The sequence below is a fragment of the Topomyia yanbarensis genome, chromosome 3, assembly GCF_030247195.1.
Source record: "Topomyia yanbarensis strain Yona2022 chromosome 3, ASM3024719v1, whole genome shotgun sequence".
NCBI lineage: Eukaryota > Metazoa > Arthropoda > Insecta > Diptera > Culicidae > Topomyia > Topomyia yanbarensis.
In genome coordinates this window covers 342,141,748-342,160,558 of record NC_080672.1, presented here as the reverse complement: position 1 = coordinate 342,160,558, position 18,811 = coordinate 342,141,748, and the positions used below count along the sequence as shown (strand labels likewise).

General features: G+C 40.4%; 1 protein-coding gene across 22 annotated transcripts in view; it reads right to left on the bottom strand.

The window, feature by feature from the left end:
* LOC131693700 (glucose transporter type 1) overlaps window positions 1–18,811 on the bottom strand; it is a 704,006-nt gene that overhangs the window by 169,360 nt on the left and 515,835 nt on the right. For all 22 annotated transcript variants that reach the window (XR_009306301.1, XR_009306302.1, XM_058981755.1 and 19 more), the window contains 5 exons: window positions 14,211–14,335; window positions 13,857–14,135; window positions 13,593–13,780; window positions 2,317–2,406; window positions 1,651–1,773 (listed from right to left, as the gene is read on the bottom strand). Coding sequence is in view for 20 of the 22 variants with exons in the window: in XM_058981755.1 (XP_058837738.1) it covers window positions 1,651–1,773; window positions 2,317–2,406; window positions 13,593–13,780; window positions 13,857–14,135; window positions 14,211–14,335 (805 nt within the window). In the remaining 2 variants the exon portion in view is untranslated. The remainder of the gene's footprint in view (window positions 1–1,650; window positions 1,774–2,316; window positions 2,407–13,592; window positions 13,781–13,856; window positions 14,136–14,210; window positions 14,336–18,811) is intronic.

The following is an 18,811-nucleotide window of genomic DNA, read 5'->3' as shown; positions in this document are numbered from 1 at the left end:
TTCGGAGTAATTTGTTTTGTGATTATGTTAAGGTATTGGTGAGTAATCATCCACATAAACCATCGATTTTTTTAGTTGTTCTAGTTTCAACACAGTTGTGATACAAGATAATATTTTGCATGCACTTTTAGTATGCAATTTGCATGTCTCATTACCATATCGGTGAAATTTGATCGACCAAACACATTTTCGCACCCACTTCGACGATTATACTATTTCCGTACTTCACTTTTATTCGCATCCAAACACATTCAGCCGCGGCGTTCGCCAGTATTCTGCCACCGATTATCCTAGCCAGTAGCAACAGCAACAGCAACAGCAGCAGCAGTAGCACCGTCCTAAAGTATTTTCCGACCAGCCAGACTTGGGGTGGTGGGCAGTCGGTGATAACATCGAAAGCGTTTAGCGAAATATACGTTTATTGAAAATAAAAAAAATAATCGTCGGTCGAATCGGATTGTTGGAAAAAAAAGGCGAATGGGGGGAAAACGATGCAGGCAATAAAATGTGCAATCGTCGGTTTGCCGGGGCCTAGGGGAAGAAAAACATGGGAGAAGAAAACTGAAGCTATGTTGGGTAACATAAAATCACATCACCATTCCAAATCATACCAAATGTTCATAAATATAATAACACGAACATGTATAAATATCGGTTAGTTGTGTATAGATGAACAGATAGAGAAATACGGATAGTAAAAACTAGCAATCCAATATGGTAATATAACAAATTGCAGTGCCGCTTCGTCGAGGCGAAATTTATTCATTTTCGGCGGTCGGCTCTGGTGAATTTGGATAGCTTTCCGACGGCGATGAGCTGTGCTTTATTTTCCACTGGCAGAATTGGGCAGACTAGTTTTTGTGTGCTTTGTACTGTTTTTATCTGAGCTGAATTGCTTTAGAGCCACGCTGCCAAAGTGGAAAATTGAATACTGGCGTGACATATAAATAGAAATAATTGCTACCCGAGCGGCAGCTGTTGAGAATAGTTTTCGCCATTGTAGGATCTGTGTTTTTTTATCCTCTCAGTTGAAACGTGGAATATGAAACAAGCGAAATCAATTTTGAAGTGAATTAATTGAAAGTAAATTTTGAATCACAAAGCTATATTGGACTGCGCGTGTTCGAGGGTTAGTATAAAAACTCTAACAAATCAGTAAGTAGCAAAAAATGTCAGCCAATCTGTGATCATATTATACCAATAACAATAAATTTCACCTCGACTTATCGTACACCAAAAGTTCATTAATTAGCAATATCATTCGCCCTGTTTGCCCACTGGAAAGGTACGGGGTGGGTTGACCTGAAACGTGCCAGCTAGCCCCAATCGTGTTTCCATCGGTTATTTTCCTTGGTTCAGCCACAATTTTTAATTAATTTTTCAAAACCAATGTATCAACAAACAAGCGACGCGTCGAAAATTGAAAAAAAAATCCAATGCGTCAACGGTGGCTTTTGGACATTCAGGGGAACACACAACAGGGCGAATGATCAATGCTGAACCGCCAGGTGTCCTTCGAGTGCGAATGGGGAGCTGCTTTTTCTCGCGTTCGTACCCGAAACGACACATGGCAGCAGCCCGGGTCGGTGCCGTTCCACACCGACCATCGGTTCGGTGTAACTTATTTGGTATGACAAAGGAAAAACTTGCCTTTATTAAAAATGATATCGTTATGAATATTGAAAATATAAACATTCCACCTAATCCGTATAAATGCAGTGTTCGTCGACCGGTTCTATCCATTAGTGGTATTGATACGAGTGTCATCACAACCTGTGGTGGGCGCGAGGAAGAAAGAAAGAAGAAAAAAGAGAGAGGATAAAATCAATTAATACATGTTGAGTTTAAATTGAAATGTGTCCGACTGGGTTCTGAGGTTATGTAAGGTTAGATGTATCAATTTAAATGGTCCATGGGGTTGAAAATAGCGTTCTCGATTGTGTAATTGATGAAAGAATGCCCGATCAGAAGGAAGTAACAAAATGATAACCCAGTAAAATTATGGTACTAAATGTGTAATTCATCAAGTCTCGTTGGTAGGTAAAATAACAGAAAATATAATCATTAGGTAACGACGGGAGATATAATTTTGATACTATTTTGTTATGATCTTCTAATCGGGTTACCAATGATTGGTTCCCTCGTGTTGGACTCTGGTCATAGTTAAAACATGGAGTCAGCAAGAGGGGATTTTCATTAGCTTGACATCACATGTGCTCTGTGGGTGGCTTTCGGTTAAATGGATAGCGAATATTGAAATGTGTATGTGGATGCAAAGGTTGGATTATTTTTCTGCATTTTTAACTAATCATTTACCATTATTGCACCGATTCCTATTGTGGCAAATTTAGCACTTTCCTCCGTTAGACCTGAGCTCATGAAGAGCGACGTTGAGTAGTAGAATACCTGTTTTGGAGAGAGCAGAGATTGATTATTATATTATGGTATTTATAATAAACTTAGAATGAAAGGATAATAATATACAGTGAAGACCCGATTTTAGTAGCCCCGATTTAACCCTTTCTTGAACATATTTTTCCTATCTTTAATATGCAAATTATGCATAAATGAAAATATCATTTTTTTTTTCTTAAATTTAGCGCCAGTTTTACGCGAAATTTATGCTAAATAATAAAAAAGGATTATGAGGCTATGCCTAGGGACTAGAGAAGTATATTTAAACAGCTCCAGTTTATTAAAAAGAAGGGTTAAAATATGTTCCCGATTTCATCAATATCTCCGTTTTGGGAGCCTAAAATTCACCAAGGGGCTGATGAAAACGCGTCTTCACTGTATACATATAAGTTCTAAGATGACCAGATGTCTCCATAGTGTGTTCAATGGGAATTCGATTTACGAACCGAGTAGTTTATAAATTGAATTAGTTTGTAGTTTGGGATATGATTCGTTAGAAAAATTCGCTCCACATTTCCCTAGTCATAAGTGCCGTAGTATTATCTGAGGGAGAGGGAGTTTTGTATTTTGTAATGATGTGTGACGATAGGGGTTGGACTCTTAAGGGGTTAGTGAGGCATTGTCGCACACTGTGGAGTTCTATAATTCCATCTTACGTTATTTTTTTCGACGTAGGACTACGTCTTTGTTTTCGATATGGGGGTGAACTTTACAAATTCTACAAAAATGGTATTAACGGTCCAATTTTAAACGCATATAATTCAGCCATCTCACGATAAATTTTCAATTTTTTTGCACAAATCACACCGAAATACTTCTAAGAATAGATTCCACTAGATAAACCCAAAGATTTTTGATATCATGGCATTAAAATTTTAAACATTATAAAACCTTGTCAAAATATCGCGCATTTACTCACAGAAGATAGCGCTTCCCAATCCCGGTACGACAGATTTGTGTACCTAGCGCGCTATGCTTCTATGAATTACGTCAACTCGATGTTTAAAGGACGGATTTGGTCGGACAAGCTCAGGACCTGTTGAACGGAACTGCGCTGTGTCTTTACACAGCCAGTGTTTTTTTACAATGGAGAATACAATTTACTTACTTACCCAGTACACGTGATATTAGTAGATGCCAAGCTACCACACGGGGTGTACTGGGGTGTGTCGGGCTCTCATGGTGACGTCGCCATGATTAGGTAATACCGACTAAACTCCATTGGGCACCGCCATTGTTCCCCCCAGGGACTACCTCTCGGTATTACTTCTGAGGGGATAATTGTACTTGATGTACTCACTCTCGCTCACGCGTTCATACGTCCTGTATGAGGTTTACTTGGGTGCTCTCTCTGTCACACCTTGATTCGCTCTCTAACACTCCACATGAGGCTTACTTTTGTGCTCACCTTTTTCGTTCCTTGCGAGGCTGACTTGTGTGCTCACCCTATCACCTGGTTCACTCTCAATCGTACCACTCTATTACACCCCTGTCGCACCCCGTGGCATCCCATGTGGGACATTTTTCTTAGGCCCCACTTCTGACATACCATGTGAGGCTTACTAGGGTGCTCACCGTTTTCATACATTGTGAGGCTGACTTTTGAGCTCACCTCTACCATACCATGTGAGTCTGACTTTTGTGCTCACCCTTAACATACCGTGTGAGACTGACTTGGATGCTCACCCTTTAGCTCCTCTGCCACGCCACGAGGTATCGATAGCTAAGTCCCAACATACTACGCTACGACCCTCCCATCTTGGCATAAGGCAGTCCTCATATACGCCTATACAGACCATTCACTCACTTTTCTGCGCTCGGCCTTTTTCGCTCCAACTAACCAATCGCTAGTTAGTCGTGCCCGTCGTCTGTTGCTCGGTGCGCCAAATTCCCTGTAGCCTACAGGCAATCTGGGTGGTTGCAGTCGAGACTGCGTTCCACTTCTCCACCGCTTGACACATCCGCTGAATAAGGGTATCAGGGGTGGTGTCCCAGCCGCAGACGTCAAGCATTGCTCTTCTTTCGACGTCGAAACGAGGACATACGAACAGTATGTGTTCGGCAGTTTCGTCTACACCTGGGCAGTCAGGGCAGGCGGGGCCGAACCTGTGTAGGTACTGTCGGAAGCAGCCATGGCCTAACAGGAATTGTGTCAGATGGAAGTGAACTTCCCCATGGGTCTTCCCACCCAGCTCGATATCTTAGGTATCAGCCGGTGGGTCCACCTGCCTTTCGAGATTTATCCCACTCACGCTGCCATCTGGCGACCGAGGTCACCCTGGTGCGTTCGCGGGCTCCTCTATTTCCACGTAGCTCGAAGCACTCCTCTTCTTCTCAGATGACCAGCCCAACTGGCATCATGCTCGCTATCACGCAGGATGTATCGTGTAATACCGTGCGGTAGGCAGATATAACTCTGAGGCACATCACGCGGTAGGTGCTCTCCAGTTTCTGTAGGTAGCTGGTTATCCTCGGTGCTCTTGACCATGACAGGCCGCCGTACCCGAGGATAGATACGGCAACGACTGCCAGTAGCCTACGTCTACTGGCGCACACCTTTGAGCTGTTGGACATCATCCTCGATAGTGACGGAACAGCAATCGACGCTCTCTTGCATGTATAGTTGACGTGGCTGCCGAAGGTCAGCTTGTCGTCTATAATGACTCCGAGAGACTTCAGACTCCGCTGTGAGGTGATCACGACTTCTCCCACATGGATAACTGCATGTTGTGCCGACTTGCGGTTGTTGACGATAACTACCTCCGTCTTATGATGAGCGAGCTCCAGGCCTCTCGCGCTCATCCATTCCTCCACCATGTTGACCGCGTGTTCTACAGTTAGTTCTACCTCAGGGATTGACTCCCCATAGACCTCCAAGGTTACGTTGTCTTGACCTCAGGAGGGAACTTCAATCTCAGAACCCCGTCATACATGAGGTTCCATAGCACTGGACCTAGGATCGAGCCCTGCGGGACTCCGGCGGTAATCGGAACCCTTTTCTGACCGGCATTGGTCTCGTATAGCAGTATGCGGTTCTGGAAGTAGCTTTCCAGGATCCGTACAGACCCACCGGTAGGCTAAACCGGTGTAGCGAGAGCGCGATGGCATCCCAGCTTGCGCTGTTGAATGCGTTCTTCACGTCAAGTGTCACTAACGCACAGTATCGAATGTCTCGCCTTTTTCGTTGGATCGCTATCTCGGCAGTCTTTATCACTGAGTTGATAGCGTCCACCGTGGACTTACCCTTCCGAAAGCCAAACTGGTTGCTTGACAGGCCGTCCGTACCTCATGCGTACGGGGTTAGCCTGTTGAGGATGATCCTCTCAAGCAATTTGCCAGTCTGTATGCCGATGTGTCGCCTGGCGGCTTCCCGGGATTCGACAAAAACACCAATTTCTGCCTTTTCCATCTATCGGGGAAGCAGCACTCGTCAAGGCATCTCTGCATAGCTAGCCTGAACATGTTCGGGTTCGCTATGATCGCTGCCGTGAGAGCGCTGTTTGGAACTCCATCCGGCCCTGGAGCTTTGTTCATTGCTAGGGAATTAGCCACTGCGAGTATTTCTTCATTCATCACCGGAGCCAATATTCCGGCCATGCCCGCACTGTCTAGTAGTGCATGTGGCCAGGGGCTCGTTGCTCGAGACGGGAAGAGTGCTTCGATAATCGTCGCCAACCGGTCCGGAGACCGTTCTGGGTGAAGAGCCCCCTTTGGTCTTGGCCATCACGATCATGTAGGCGTCACCCACGGATTCGCGTTGGCACTCTCACACAGCTTGCGAAACACGCTCTCTTGCTGCTTTTAATGACTCTTCGCGGTCAACAACGCACACTTAAGCCCGTGATTGCACAAACTTGATAACACTCCGGTAATAAGGTGAACGTTTTAGTACTTACGAAGTTTCAAACGTCGTCTCAAACGCGATCCTACAAACGTCGCGATCATGAATCGGTCACATCCGGAAATCATTACCCGCCGTCCTAGCAACTTAGGCCCATACATTCAGTTGGACCAATCAAAAAATAAAGTTCATATCCACTAGACAACCCTCCATGGCGACAGGACCGGGAATTCTTCTTCGACATTTTCCTCTTCGACCAATCTGAAAAGAGATTTTCACGTCCGGAAGGAACGTCGAAAGCTCAGTTCGAAAGCCCTTGAAGTCGGAGATCATCGCTGTTATTGGCGATTTGCGGCAAAACCAAAATTAGTCATGCGACACCTATGATTCAGCTCATGAACTGGCAAAGTGATACAATTTGATTTTTTTCACCCGTAAGTGAGTCTTAGCTTACAACAAAATCTTCATTATCTTCTCGGAAAAAGCTAACCACTGCCAAAATATGAATGAAACGAGTAAGAAATTTAGTTTTATTTGCAATTATTCTGAAAGTACAGCCATTTGCAACTATTTGACTCATACATTTCTTCGAAATGTAATCGGGGTATTATTGTGGTTATAAAAAATCGTTCCATAAATAAAGTTCCAACTCGAAATCGAGACCCAATCAGCACCAATGTCAAACTTCTTTATATTTTGAACTACATAGGAGATTCAGTGAAGACTATTGGAGAGAAGGATCGGCTGTGCATGATACAAAGCTGACACTTTCCTATTACCCGGATATATTCTTTCCTCGCGTGATCTGGAGAGTTTCATGAATTTACACCATCTCATGAAGGTTTAGCTTAACTTAGGACGAACGGGAAATGCTGTTGCGGCGGCCACGGTGCTCAACAAATTACATTTCGAAACAGCGCGCATATAGCTCTGCGAATAATATTAGAAACCACTATGTTTTACACTCTTTTCGCAAGATGTTTACTCATCATCTGATAAAATGATGATTTTCCTCCATTTTCATAAACAATTATCAACAAATTGATCGGTAATTTGGTGTTTAAAAGTCATTTTTTACCAATGTTTACAGAAAATATATGCACTATGACAGAACAGAATAAAATCAGCAACACTTTCCTTCCAGCGCTATCTGCGAGCGGTTTCAACGTAGAATCGCCAATCGGCGGAGGTGATTGCTTTTTCTTCTCATTGGCATTGTGCCCAATGCGAGGAAATTTACAAATTTCGTTATCTTCGCATTCGGATAAAACATCGAATGAGTTGCTGCAATTAATTGAATTGAACACGAAATTATTGTGACACATTCAACGGGGCATAACTTTTTTACCATTGGGTAAAAATCAACCAAATTTTGCACACTTTCTCATTGATGTGTATTGTTTACATGCTGTCAAACTCAAAGTCGTGTTTTTCGATTCAACGAAAATGGAGGTGAACCAACGCGAGTCGAGAGAACAAATTCTTTCCAAACACCTGGAATTTCCTGACTTGTCGCACCGGCAGTTGGGAAAAATGTTGAACATTCACCATTCAACCGTCTCCAGAGTGTTGAAGCGGTTCCAGTAGCGGTTGACGTTGGACCACGGCAAAGGAGCTGGAAGAAAACCGGGACCGGAGAACAAAAAGACAGAGGGAAAGGTGAAGCGGATGATTAAAGCAAATCCCAACGTCTCAAGCCGTGATTTGGCTAAAAAGATCGGCATGTCGCAGAGCTACGTCCAGAATGCAAAGAAGAGAGCTGGACTATATACATACAGGGTACAGAACTTCCCAAACCGCGATGAGCGGCAACAATCGATGGCTAAAACTCGGGCACGGAAGCTCTACGAGAAGATGCTGACAAAATATGGCTGCTGTGTGATGGACGACGAAACGTATATAAAAGCCGATTTTAAGCAAATTCCGGGGTTGGAGTTTTTCACCGGCAAGAGCAAGTTGTACGTGGACGACAAATTTAAGAAGAAGAAAGTGTCGAAGTTCGCCTCCAAATATTTCATTTGGCAGACCATCTGCTCTTGCGGACTGAGGAGTGAGCCTTTCGTGACAAAGGGTATGGCGTAGTAAATGGCGAGATCTACAAATCTGAGTGCATCGAGAAGCGCCTTTCGCCGTTCTTGCAGCAGCACGACGAAGCTCCGCTATTTTGGCCACATTTGGCATCATGCCACTATTCTAAGTGTCCTGGAGTGGTATGAGGCCAATTCTGTCCATTTTGTTCCAAAGGACATGAATCCGCCAAACTGTCCGGAGCTGCGCCCGGTGGAGCAGTACTGGGCAATGATGAAGCGGGAGCTTCCGAAGAGCAAGAAGACAGTCAAAGACGAGAAGGACATGTTAAGAAAATGGAAAAAAAACTGAGAAACTGGTACCGGATGACACTGTAAAGACTTTGATGGAGGGCATCAAGCGAAAATGCGTTCAATTTTACACTCAAGGTTCCATCGATTAATTTTTATTTTAATTTTTGAAGTAAATATATGTATAAAACTACCCTGAAATTTTGGTTTGATTTTAAACATTATAAGAAAATTGGCATGACATTTTCGGTGTCGCAATAATTTCGTGTTCGCCCTTTATCGGGTGGAGAAGCTACCCTTTTTCGTTTATTTTTAATAATTGGCACATGGCCTTTCTGGGAGGATCCAGGCATGTTGGAAGAATTAAATATTTCTTTTGGCTGAATTGTTCTTGAAAATGTTTTAGTCTTGAAAAAGACTGATTGAGTAGAAAAAGTAGGTAGTCTTGAGAAAGACTAATTGTCGAAAAAAAATTGGTAGTCTTGAGAAAGACTGTTCGAGCGAAAATATAGATAGCCTTGAGAAAGACTGTTGCTGTTGAAAAACTCTAGGTAAACCAAGAGCTATCAAGATTTGTGACCGGTTTGAACGAAGGTTCAAGCCGGTATGATTTGTAATGGCCTTATTTTATTAATTTTATCCACATTATTAATTTCATGTTTTATTTATTTTATTTGTTGTATTTATTGTATTTATTTTATCCATTTTGAAATTTTATAAATTCGTATTGTCTAATTTCTCACTGAGTGAGTTGAACTAATTTGATTAATTTATTTTATTAATTTGATTTATATTAATCGTTCTACTCATTTTATGAATTTGATAACTTTTCATCAAGTTTTTGTTTTTTATTAATTTTTAAATTTCATTTTTTTATTGATTTTCCACAAGTTATTGAATTTATTCGTTAAGAACTTGAAACTGTGTCCATTTCACCTCTGGGGGCGCATATTTCGCATAAGTTCTGCAAGCTAATGAATGATCCAATAGTGATTAATGCAAGAAATGTTTAATCTCACTGCTAGGTGGATTAAATCGGGTTTCTCCTCATATATTTTGTGCATGACACTGGTTTATTACTAATTTCAACATGGTTGACGGATGTGGCTCAAATTGGGAAAAAAGACTCATGGTGGCATTATACTTCACAGTATATGCCTGTTCAACTATAGGGCCCCTAAACTCAATGGTGCTCAAGAGCCCCGAGTGATATAAAGAACGGCCCTGATTAGATAAAGCATTAAACGATATGAAGCGTTGATTCGTACCACTTTAGATCTGTTTAAATAGGATGAACCTACATTTTCATATTTCTTCATTTTTCCGTGTTTCCAAATCTTTTGTTAAATCGCCCACATTATATGCTTCAACAATATATTAAAAATTGATTTTCCAGCCGATTATCATAACATTTTGAGATAGCTTAACTCAAACTTAGATAAATAATATAAGGGAATTGTGGGAAAAACCGACACCTCACAACTTTCCCTAGAAATCAAATTTTTATTCATGTCAAAATGACACTTTATTATTAGTATGATTATGTAGAGCATTTGAAGACAAATTAGATTTACGTTAGTACGCCGAGTGTCATAAAAATAAACAAAACATACGACAGCAGCTTTCATACTCGTCTGAATGTAAAATTTTGTTGGTAGATTTTAAGGTTTTAACCGAACAAAAGCTTCTCAAATCACCACATTTTTCAGTACCTATTATTATCGGCCTTTCCTATGATCAACTGAGTGCATTGAAGACGAGTTTGAGAAATTCAATATTTTTAATCGCTTTTCAAAAAAAAATGCGCTGTTGGGGTAAAACCGACACCCTTTGGTTAGAGTAAAACCGACACGCTGTTAAGATGGTTGTGTTTACATGCGGTTCATTACAAAAGGCTGGGGACCTTTGTGACACTTCAATTACACTATTAGCACACTATAGTATTGGCAGAAATACACAGAAACACTTTTATTGTGTTTATTTCTTATAAGTCTCTTTAAAAATCAAATATTGGTATTTTTGCTTGTCAGATTCAATCGAAGCATTGCGATTTCCGCAAAAGCTCCTCCGAAGTTCTAGTGTTCTCTTGGTTTGTCATAGATGTACTTTATCACAATGAGACAATGATCTTTTGTATAACCTGGTAGATCTTTGATGATCAGAATTCGAAAAATCAAGACTGGAAAAGAGGGATTCCATGAGAAACCGGCCGACCGCAAAATATGACCATCGTCGATTCGAACGAAACTTTGCAGGTGTGTTCGCTATATGAATCTCCATGATATTCTCTGGCAATTGGAATATTTTGATACAAGAGTAATTTTTCAAAAGGGTGTAAACGTTTCTACGTGTATGAATTTCAAAAATTTTTTGTTCGATTACTGTATTTTATACAGCAAAACTATCTGAGAACAAGTTACAGGGAATGAATACTTCTGTCCGAAAAAATATACACTGAAAAAAATGTTGTGTCATTCTTCAAAAAAATAAAAATTTATGATAAAAATTTAAATTGCGAAAAAACCCATTTTTTTAATTTTTTTATATTTTGTTACCAAAAACCTAAAGAGAAAAGAAACATTTTGATTGTGATTGCATGGTGGAGAAAAAATCGGTAAAAAAGTTTTTCTAACAATAACTTCGTACATGTTTTTAAATTTCATACTAATTGACATACAAAATTGTAATTTTATTACAGAATATAATTCTAAGCACCATTTAAAATCAAAATGCATTTATCAAAAATCTTCCAAAATGCGATAGTTTTCGAGATATTTGAAATTTTGCTGCTTCAAAAACAATTAATTCGTGTAATTATGCTCTTTTTAAAAGTTATTCGCGTCACCCCATCAAAAAATGTCAAAAATTTAACGTTTATCGTTTTAAAGACGTAAAAGCAACCTTTTTCGTGTATTTGGATCATGGAGAAGCTTTCAATAAAAAAGTTTTCCTAACAACAACTTTTGACATTTTTTTATAATTCTTACTATTTGCAGTCAAAAATACAATTTTCTTTTTGAATATGATTCTAAACGCCATTTTAAATCGAAATGCTCCTAACAAAAATTTTATAAAATGTAGTAGTTCTCGAGATATTTTAACTTTTGTTTTAACAACACAATTATTTTGTTTTATTACGACCTTTTCATAAGTTAGTCGCGTTTCTCCATCAACAATAATAGGTTTTTCAAAAGGCCCGTAAACTTTCGTGTAACTTTCTCTTTGACATCAAGGCGATATTGTAAACCATTTGAAAGTTACATGAAGGCAACCGAAATATATTTCAACCATAGGGTCTGTTGATTAAACTATATAGCTGAATCATATGTTGGTTGTTTTCATGTAACTTTACAATGTTTCATGCTAATCGTCGACAGGTTTTCAGTGGTGATCTTGCGTGGCTCAATTTTTGCCGGTTGTCACGGTAAAGTTAGATACGTCTACCTTTATCAGGACACATGATAGTGAACTCGGGTGATTCGTAGTTATTCTGCCTGCCTCATTATCAGAAGGCAAAGATTAAGCCCGTACGATATTAAGCCTGTTCTAATGACCCTGCCACTTCTAGTTTTCCGATCTGTTTACTTCACATCCTTGCTGTCACTTGAGTACTATGGCTCTAAGTTTCATAACTTTCCTACCCAGTAATCTCTAGCTAATTGAATGTCGTTAAAACGTAAAAAAGAAAATGTGACTAACATAGTCGAAATAAAAAAGGAAAAAAGTATTCATTACCTGTAACTCGTTCTCAGATAGTTTTGCTGTATAAAATACAGTAATCGAACGAACAAATTTTGAAATTCTTGCACGTAGAAACGTTTACGCCCTTTTGAAAAGTTGCTCTTGAGTCAAAATAATCTTATTACCTGTGGAAAATATTTAACGGTGAAACGTGTGAAGTTTCATTGGAATCTAAGATGGTCGGTCACGATTTTAAACATTTTCGGACGGATCTTCGTGGAATTCCTCAAAAGGTAGTTTTACTAAGAAGTGTGCATCACTTATAAGGGAATGAATCCGATTAGCAGAATGTAGAACACTTGCAAATCTTCTCTTACGAAATAAAATGACACTGAAGGTTGCAATGATGTGCATAAGGATTATTTGGAAATACCCTTATCAAGAAATAATCCTATAGCATAAATGACTCATGTTTATAGCACTACGACTTCGAACTCTCTTCTCCTCACTACATAATGAAACTTCGAAAAGTACATATTTGTATCTCACATACTCACACTTTATTACTCAGGCATACATCACATTTAAAAAAAATACAAACATTTTAATAAAGTGGAGAAAATAAATTAAAGGGGGTGTCGATCTAACCCCTATAGGGTGTCGGTATTACCCGCAGTGTCTACAAAAAGTCACTTTGTTTTCCAAGTTTTGCAACCAATAATTTTTATTGAAATTAATTTTTTGAGGCGCTAACAAAATTAAGCCTTGTTAAGAATTTTCTGAAGAACAATTCTGTGTAGAAATTATAATTTCATGGGTTTTGTGGCAACCCAGAACAAGTGTTAAGCTTAAGGTGTCGGTTTTAACCATAATTCCCCTACCTGATTGGCGAGAAAAGTGCAGTTCGCCATTCTGGTTGAAATTAATAAAACAACAAAGATTTGATTTTCCGTATCTTTTTTCCGCGGTTTTCTTTGATAAATAATCGAAAAAATACCAGATCTTTTATTTTTGAAATTTTGTCACACACCGTGCCACTGTACAACAACGGTTTGCGTCGCGATAGACTTATATGACGCAATATCTTAACTGGGTTCCATTTTGTTTATACATAAAACCTGACCTGATAGTTTTTGAATTCTAAAACTGAAAAACTACCTCAAAGACAATCTGTTACGGTAGAACATGGTTTATATTCAGTTTGGAGTTCAGCCAACACAGTTTGTGTACTAAGATATTATCACAGTCGAACCGTGGATATATTGTACGATTGAATGCAAGTAATTAATGGGCGTCACCTGGTCAATTAATCTACTGCCTTAATCCTAAATACTCACGGCATTAATTCCACTAAACTGCTGACTCAGCTGCATCACAATTCCGATGATGAGTGGCGCCCGCAGCGTCGGCGAGCATATCAGTTCGAGCGTAGATATGCTGCTTTCCGACTGCTGCGCTCGCTCCTCGGCACGCATTTCTTCGATGTCTTCCTCTACCTGATTGGACGCCCTCAGCCGCCGGAGAGCTGTAGGGTTAAACGTGAATTTAAGGATGGCAACAAATTATTTTCAAATTAGGAGCTATGCAGGACGTGCACTCACCTTTTCGGGCTTCCTCCTCCCACTGTTTCGTAATTAGTAAATATCTAGGTGACTCGGGACAGATAGGCAAGAGTAGTAATTGTAATACAGCTGGACAGATGGCAAGCCCTAACAGCACGGGCCAGCCATCATTAGTTCCTAAAATTTGTTCTATACCCAGTACTTGTGATAATAATAATCCTACGGTCACAGCCAATTGGTTAACGGTACCTAAACCACCTCTTAAATTTAATGGAGCAATTTCAGATATATACATTGGTACTAATGATGTGTTTAAGCCTGTTCGAGAGAGAGAAAGCAGAAAAAATCGAGGGTTAGTAGTTTTCGAAGAAAATTGATCACCAAGCAACTTACCACAATTGACACCAATTATAAATCGTCCGAGGAATAGAATTTCATAGGAATGACTCATCTTTGTGAATCCCATCAGGCAAGCACCCGAGATACCGAGCACGTTGTTTAGCAGCAGGCCACCTTTCCTGGAAATTGGCAAAGGAAAACAACGACATTAATAATTGTGCTATCTTTTTAACAAGAAGTGGTTATTTTGTTTCGGCAGCAATTGTATCATATTTCCTCTTTCATGAGAAATTTTGCATAATGTCAGGCGTTTGGTTCGTCAAATGCACTTTCCGGTTACTAAAACAGAGCTTCTTTGTTTGCTTCCCGAGGTATCACTCGGGAGCAGAAAGTTTTTTAGACGTTCATACAATTCAATGTAATGTCGAACTGGTTGGTAAAACGTTGCCAGTTACTGATGAGATGGATTTTGTAAGCAAAATTCAACTTTATTTTAAAAAAAAATTGTTCGTTTCCTCTCTATAACCTTGCAACAATGGACTGTTTTCCTGACTCAACCGACGATTTATAATTCATTCGGAGACAGATATCAAATTATTGAAATATTCCCATACAATGGTGTCACCTGATCGGAACATCACACAACGGAACATTGTGCCCGTTTTGACACATGACCCGAATTCCACAAATTAGCATTACACACAATATGCGTTGTCTGTCGCTGCGAAACGATAATTTACGATTTCCAAACAATTTCCGTTCCGATTGAAGCTTACATTTCCATCGCCATTCGCAAAGTTTCATATCCATTATTAATTCCCATTCCGATCGAATAGCTTTCTCGAAATGTGCCGATCTGACATAGTTTGATGAGTCAGGAATTCGCGATTCCATTGTGATGACCCTGATTGGTGGTTACAGCAGCCGAGGCAGCAGTGCTGCAAATTATGCAAATTTTCCGGGTCATGATTAGCTAATATTTGATTTACGCATATGGCGACCAGTGATCGCCTTCCCATCGCAGGCAGTCACTGTCCGCTAAGCGAACTGCCATGGCAGCAACGGTGGACGCGGTGATGGTGGCGGCGGCGGTGGTGTCAGTGGTTGCACTTTAACGCATTGGGTTTGGTTTGAAGTCGCCGGTGCATACTATCATGGTGTATATATTAGGTGATAATGACGCGTTATTAAATGCACCATTGTAATTTACACCAGTGAGGTGTTCAACCCCATCAACGACGATTGTCTGTGTGGTCCAACAAATGACACATGGTGGAATAGAGTGCACCGAAAAATTTAAAAAATTTAAGTTTTTCATGTTTTTGAATTATGCATTGTGATCCATAGATAGAATGCACATTTTTTTGATTTCGTGAATTTGCGACATCTTGTTTAGACAGACATTTTGGTCGATTTTCAGCCTTCCGTAAAACGGTAGTACTAGTGCTACGAATCATTCACATAAATTGCTTTAAGATACACAGGTTATCAGCTTATGTTAAAAATTAAATTAAACCAGGTTTACTATCAAAATTAAAATAAAATATTTGGTAAGCTTCAATAAGCTTATCCTGGGCCGTAAATCTGAGACTGAATAGTCGATTCGTCATTATTCAAGAACAATAAATTGACCTGAAAATGACATGGAACTAATGTGAAAAACAGCATTCCTTAAATTTGGACCAGTATGTAGAGTATGAAGTACGAGAGTTTGAATTTGACCTGTCCGACGGTAAAACAGTATACGTATCTTGCGAAAGACCTTAACGCTCTTTGGATTTAATTATTCGTACGAGAAAAACAAAAATATCGAAGTTCTTCTTGTGCTATCCATAAATTCGGAAGTAGAAAATCCAATCATCAAATTAGCAAAATTAGTGAAAAATTGCAATTACTTTTAATCAAAAGATACTAGGTATGAGTCATGAAATGCACAGGAATCTAACTTATCAATCTACGTTATCTCCGACTGTCTAAGATTCTGTTTCAAATGGTAAAATGGCCTGAAAAACGCGTCGTTTATTAAGCCTTCAAAGTTATGTAATTTCCGGAATCAATTTTTCGCAAAATCTATCGAGCTGTTTTGTATTTCCTTAATATACCCTGGGTAACATATGTCGGTGCGGTAAAGTTTCTGGATTTTTATAGTCAAAAAGGTCATTATGAACCGCCGCCGCTGATCGTGTTCCAGGGCGGTGTAAACGTACACATCATTTCCTGTCGGTGTCCGTTCCGGCTGTCCCTGACAGCGAACCAATATTCGCTCATAGATGGTTGCTGAAATAACGGAAATCGTTCGTTAATTAACCTAAACGAGAAAGTTGTATCATTCACCTAGCATTCCTGGCTGACTGGTGATAAATTACTGATAAACAAGTAGAGTTTCGTTCAAGTCAGCTTCCAGTACCGAAACTTCTGTTTCTTCAGTCTAACGAATACGATCAAACTTTTTTCACAAGCCGATAACATGAATCTGTCAAAAATGATCCTGATCAGCGTCGCTGTCTGCGATGAGGCGAAATCAATAACCGACTTCTGATAGAACCCTAAGATTTTAGTAACCCAAGATCTTATATAGCAATAAAAGCACGCTAGCCCAACTGGAATGCCAACCGGCACATCACAATCGACGCCAGTAACATCCTGATTACGGTATATTGGCCATGGCGAATGTCAACAGACAGGACAAGAATCACGAATTGGACGGCGACTTTGGGCTGACAGGCGTGCTGTTCTACTCCCTGAGTAAGGAAGGATGGCACCAACTAGAAATGGTGAGTGGGCTAACAGCACGGCTGCCTACGTCCTGGCAGATTTCCGAGTACGTTCAAAACTCGTCACCATTTAGTTGGCGGTACTAGGTTCGGTTGGAGCATTCCCGATTTGACGCCGATCGGGCTCTGAACACTACTCCCCAGTGTCAAGCCTAGCTTGGCCTCCTGCTTGCAAAAATAACCATGGTATCACCAGAGGCGAATAGTAACAACGAGTGAAGAGAGCGGCCTGGAGTTGGAAATCAACAAAATGGAGAAAGAGCATGAAACCATGGCCATGGCCGCCACAGCAACGGAAGCAGTAGCAGTAGCAGCAGCAACAGTAGCAACAGCTAGAACAGAATGGGGTGAAGAATACCCCACAAAAGCCGAAAATAGTGAAAGGGAAATGTTTGATGGTGAAGCTTCACAAATTTGTGGACGCGGAAACAATGTCCATATGGACATTAAGGATTTGATGGTTTTTAGTGTCCGAAATACGCTAGCATCTGCCGTTAAGCAGTATGACCCGGCAATGCCAAGGGCTGATGTAGCTTAGCGTCCATTGGCGTCGGCTAAGGCTACTATATTCCTACACTAAGGCAAAATGCATAGCGAAATTCATAAGATTCATGTTATGATGACTGTTTTCATAAGATTAATATGAAAAACATACGGCTTCTATGATTATCTTAACATTTTATAAGGTATTGCATATGCCAGTCGTTCGAATTTCATACGAGCATCTTATGATTCTTATAAACATAAGAGAAATGTATAATATTGTCTGATGATAATTCAAAGATGCCTTATGGAACATGAAATCAAACCGATATGACCAAATAAATGCCGTTTCATAAGATAATCTTATGATATACATACGTGCTACTTGTGGCTAAAAATTATACGATATTCCTATGAAAATCGCTGTATTTTTTGCCTGAGTGTAGAACCCCCTTTCACAACCCCCTCTCTCCTTAGGCCACCAAGCAGGGAAGGTGAAGTTGGAAAACACCCGTTTCCGTGACTCCAAAGAGGGCAAGAACCTTGCTAGATGACGACCCACCTGGTTCCAAGAGGCAGACGCGCGAGGACGCTCTTACTGCCGAAGAGAAGGACGCCACTCAACAGAGAGAAGGTTTGAGTTCTGTTGTAGGAGAAGCAAAGGAAACAGTAAAAGCGGAATGAAGAGAGAAAAGTTGAACAGAAGAGGAAAAGAAAGCCCCCAGCTCGTCAGTAAACGCCAAAGGGAGAAGCCGTGTTCATCAAAGCTAATGACGCGACAACGTATGCAGCGGTCCTCAAGAAGGTTAAAGAGGATTCGAAGCAGAGAGATTTGGGAAAAACGTGGTAAAAACCAGGCGCACCCTAAAAGCTGAGATGTTGGACGAATTGAAGGAGGATCCGACGATTAACAGTTTGACTATGCAGATGATTATTACCAAATCAGTGGATGGAGAAGTAGGAGTGGAGGCCTTAAGCCCGGAGACGGGGATTTTGTGCAAGGATCTGGATGAGATCACAACGGTAGATGAGCTGAGAGGTGCACCAAAGAAACAGTGCAACCAGGGCAAGGTGCACATGACGATCCGGTTAAAAAACGGGTACTGAGGAACTCAGACAGCGATGATTCGTTTACCGGTAACCGTTGCTAACATACAGAAACGTACACAGTAACGGTAGGAATAACTATCGTGATTTTATCCTTACTAGCCATAGGATGTCAATCGATGCTAAACCACATATTAGTCAATCAAGCATAATAAACTTCATGTTGCAACCACATTACAATTAATGTCCATGTAAGCTTGAGAACAGATGACGATACAGTGAACGGACATCAGAAGGCTATCACGGAGAGCAACTAAAATGTTGTAACTAGTTGAGTTATAGAAAAATGAA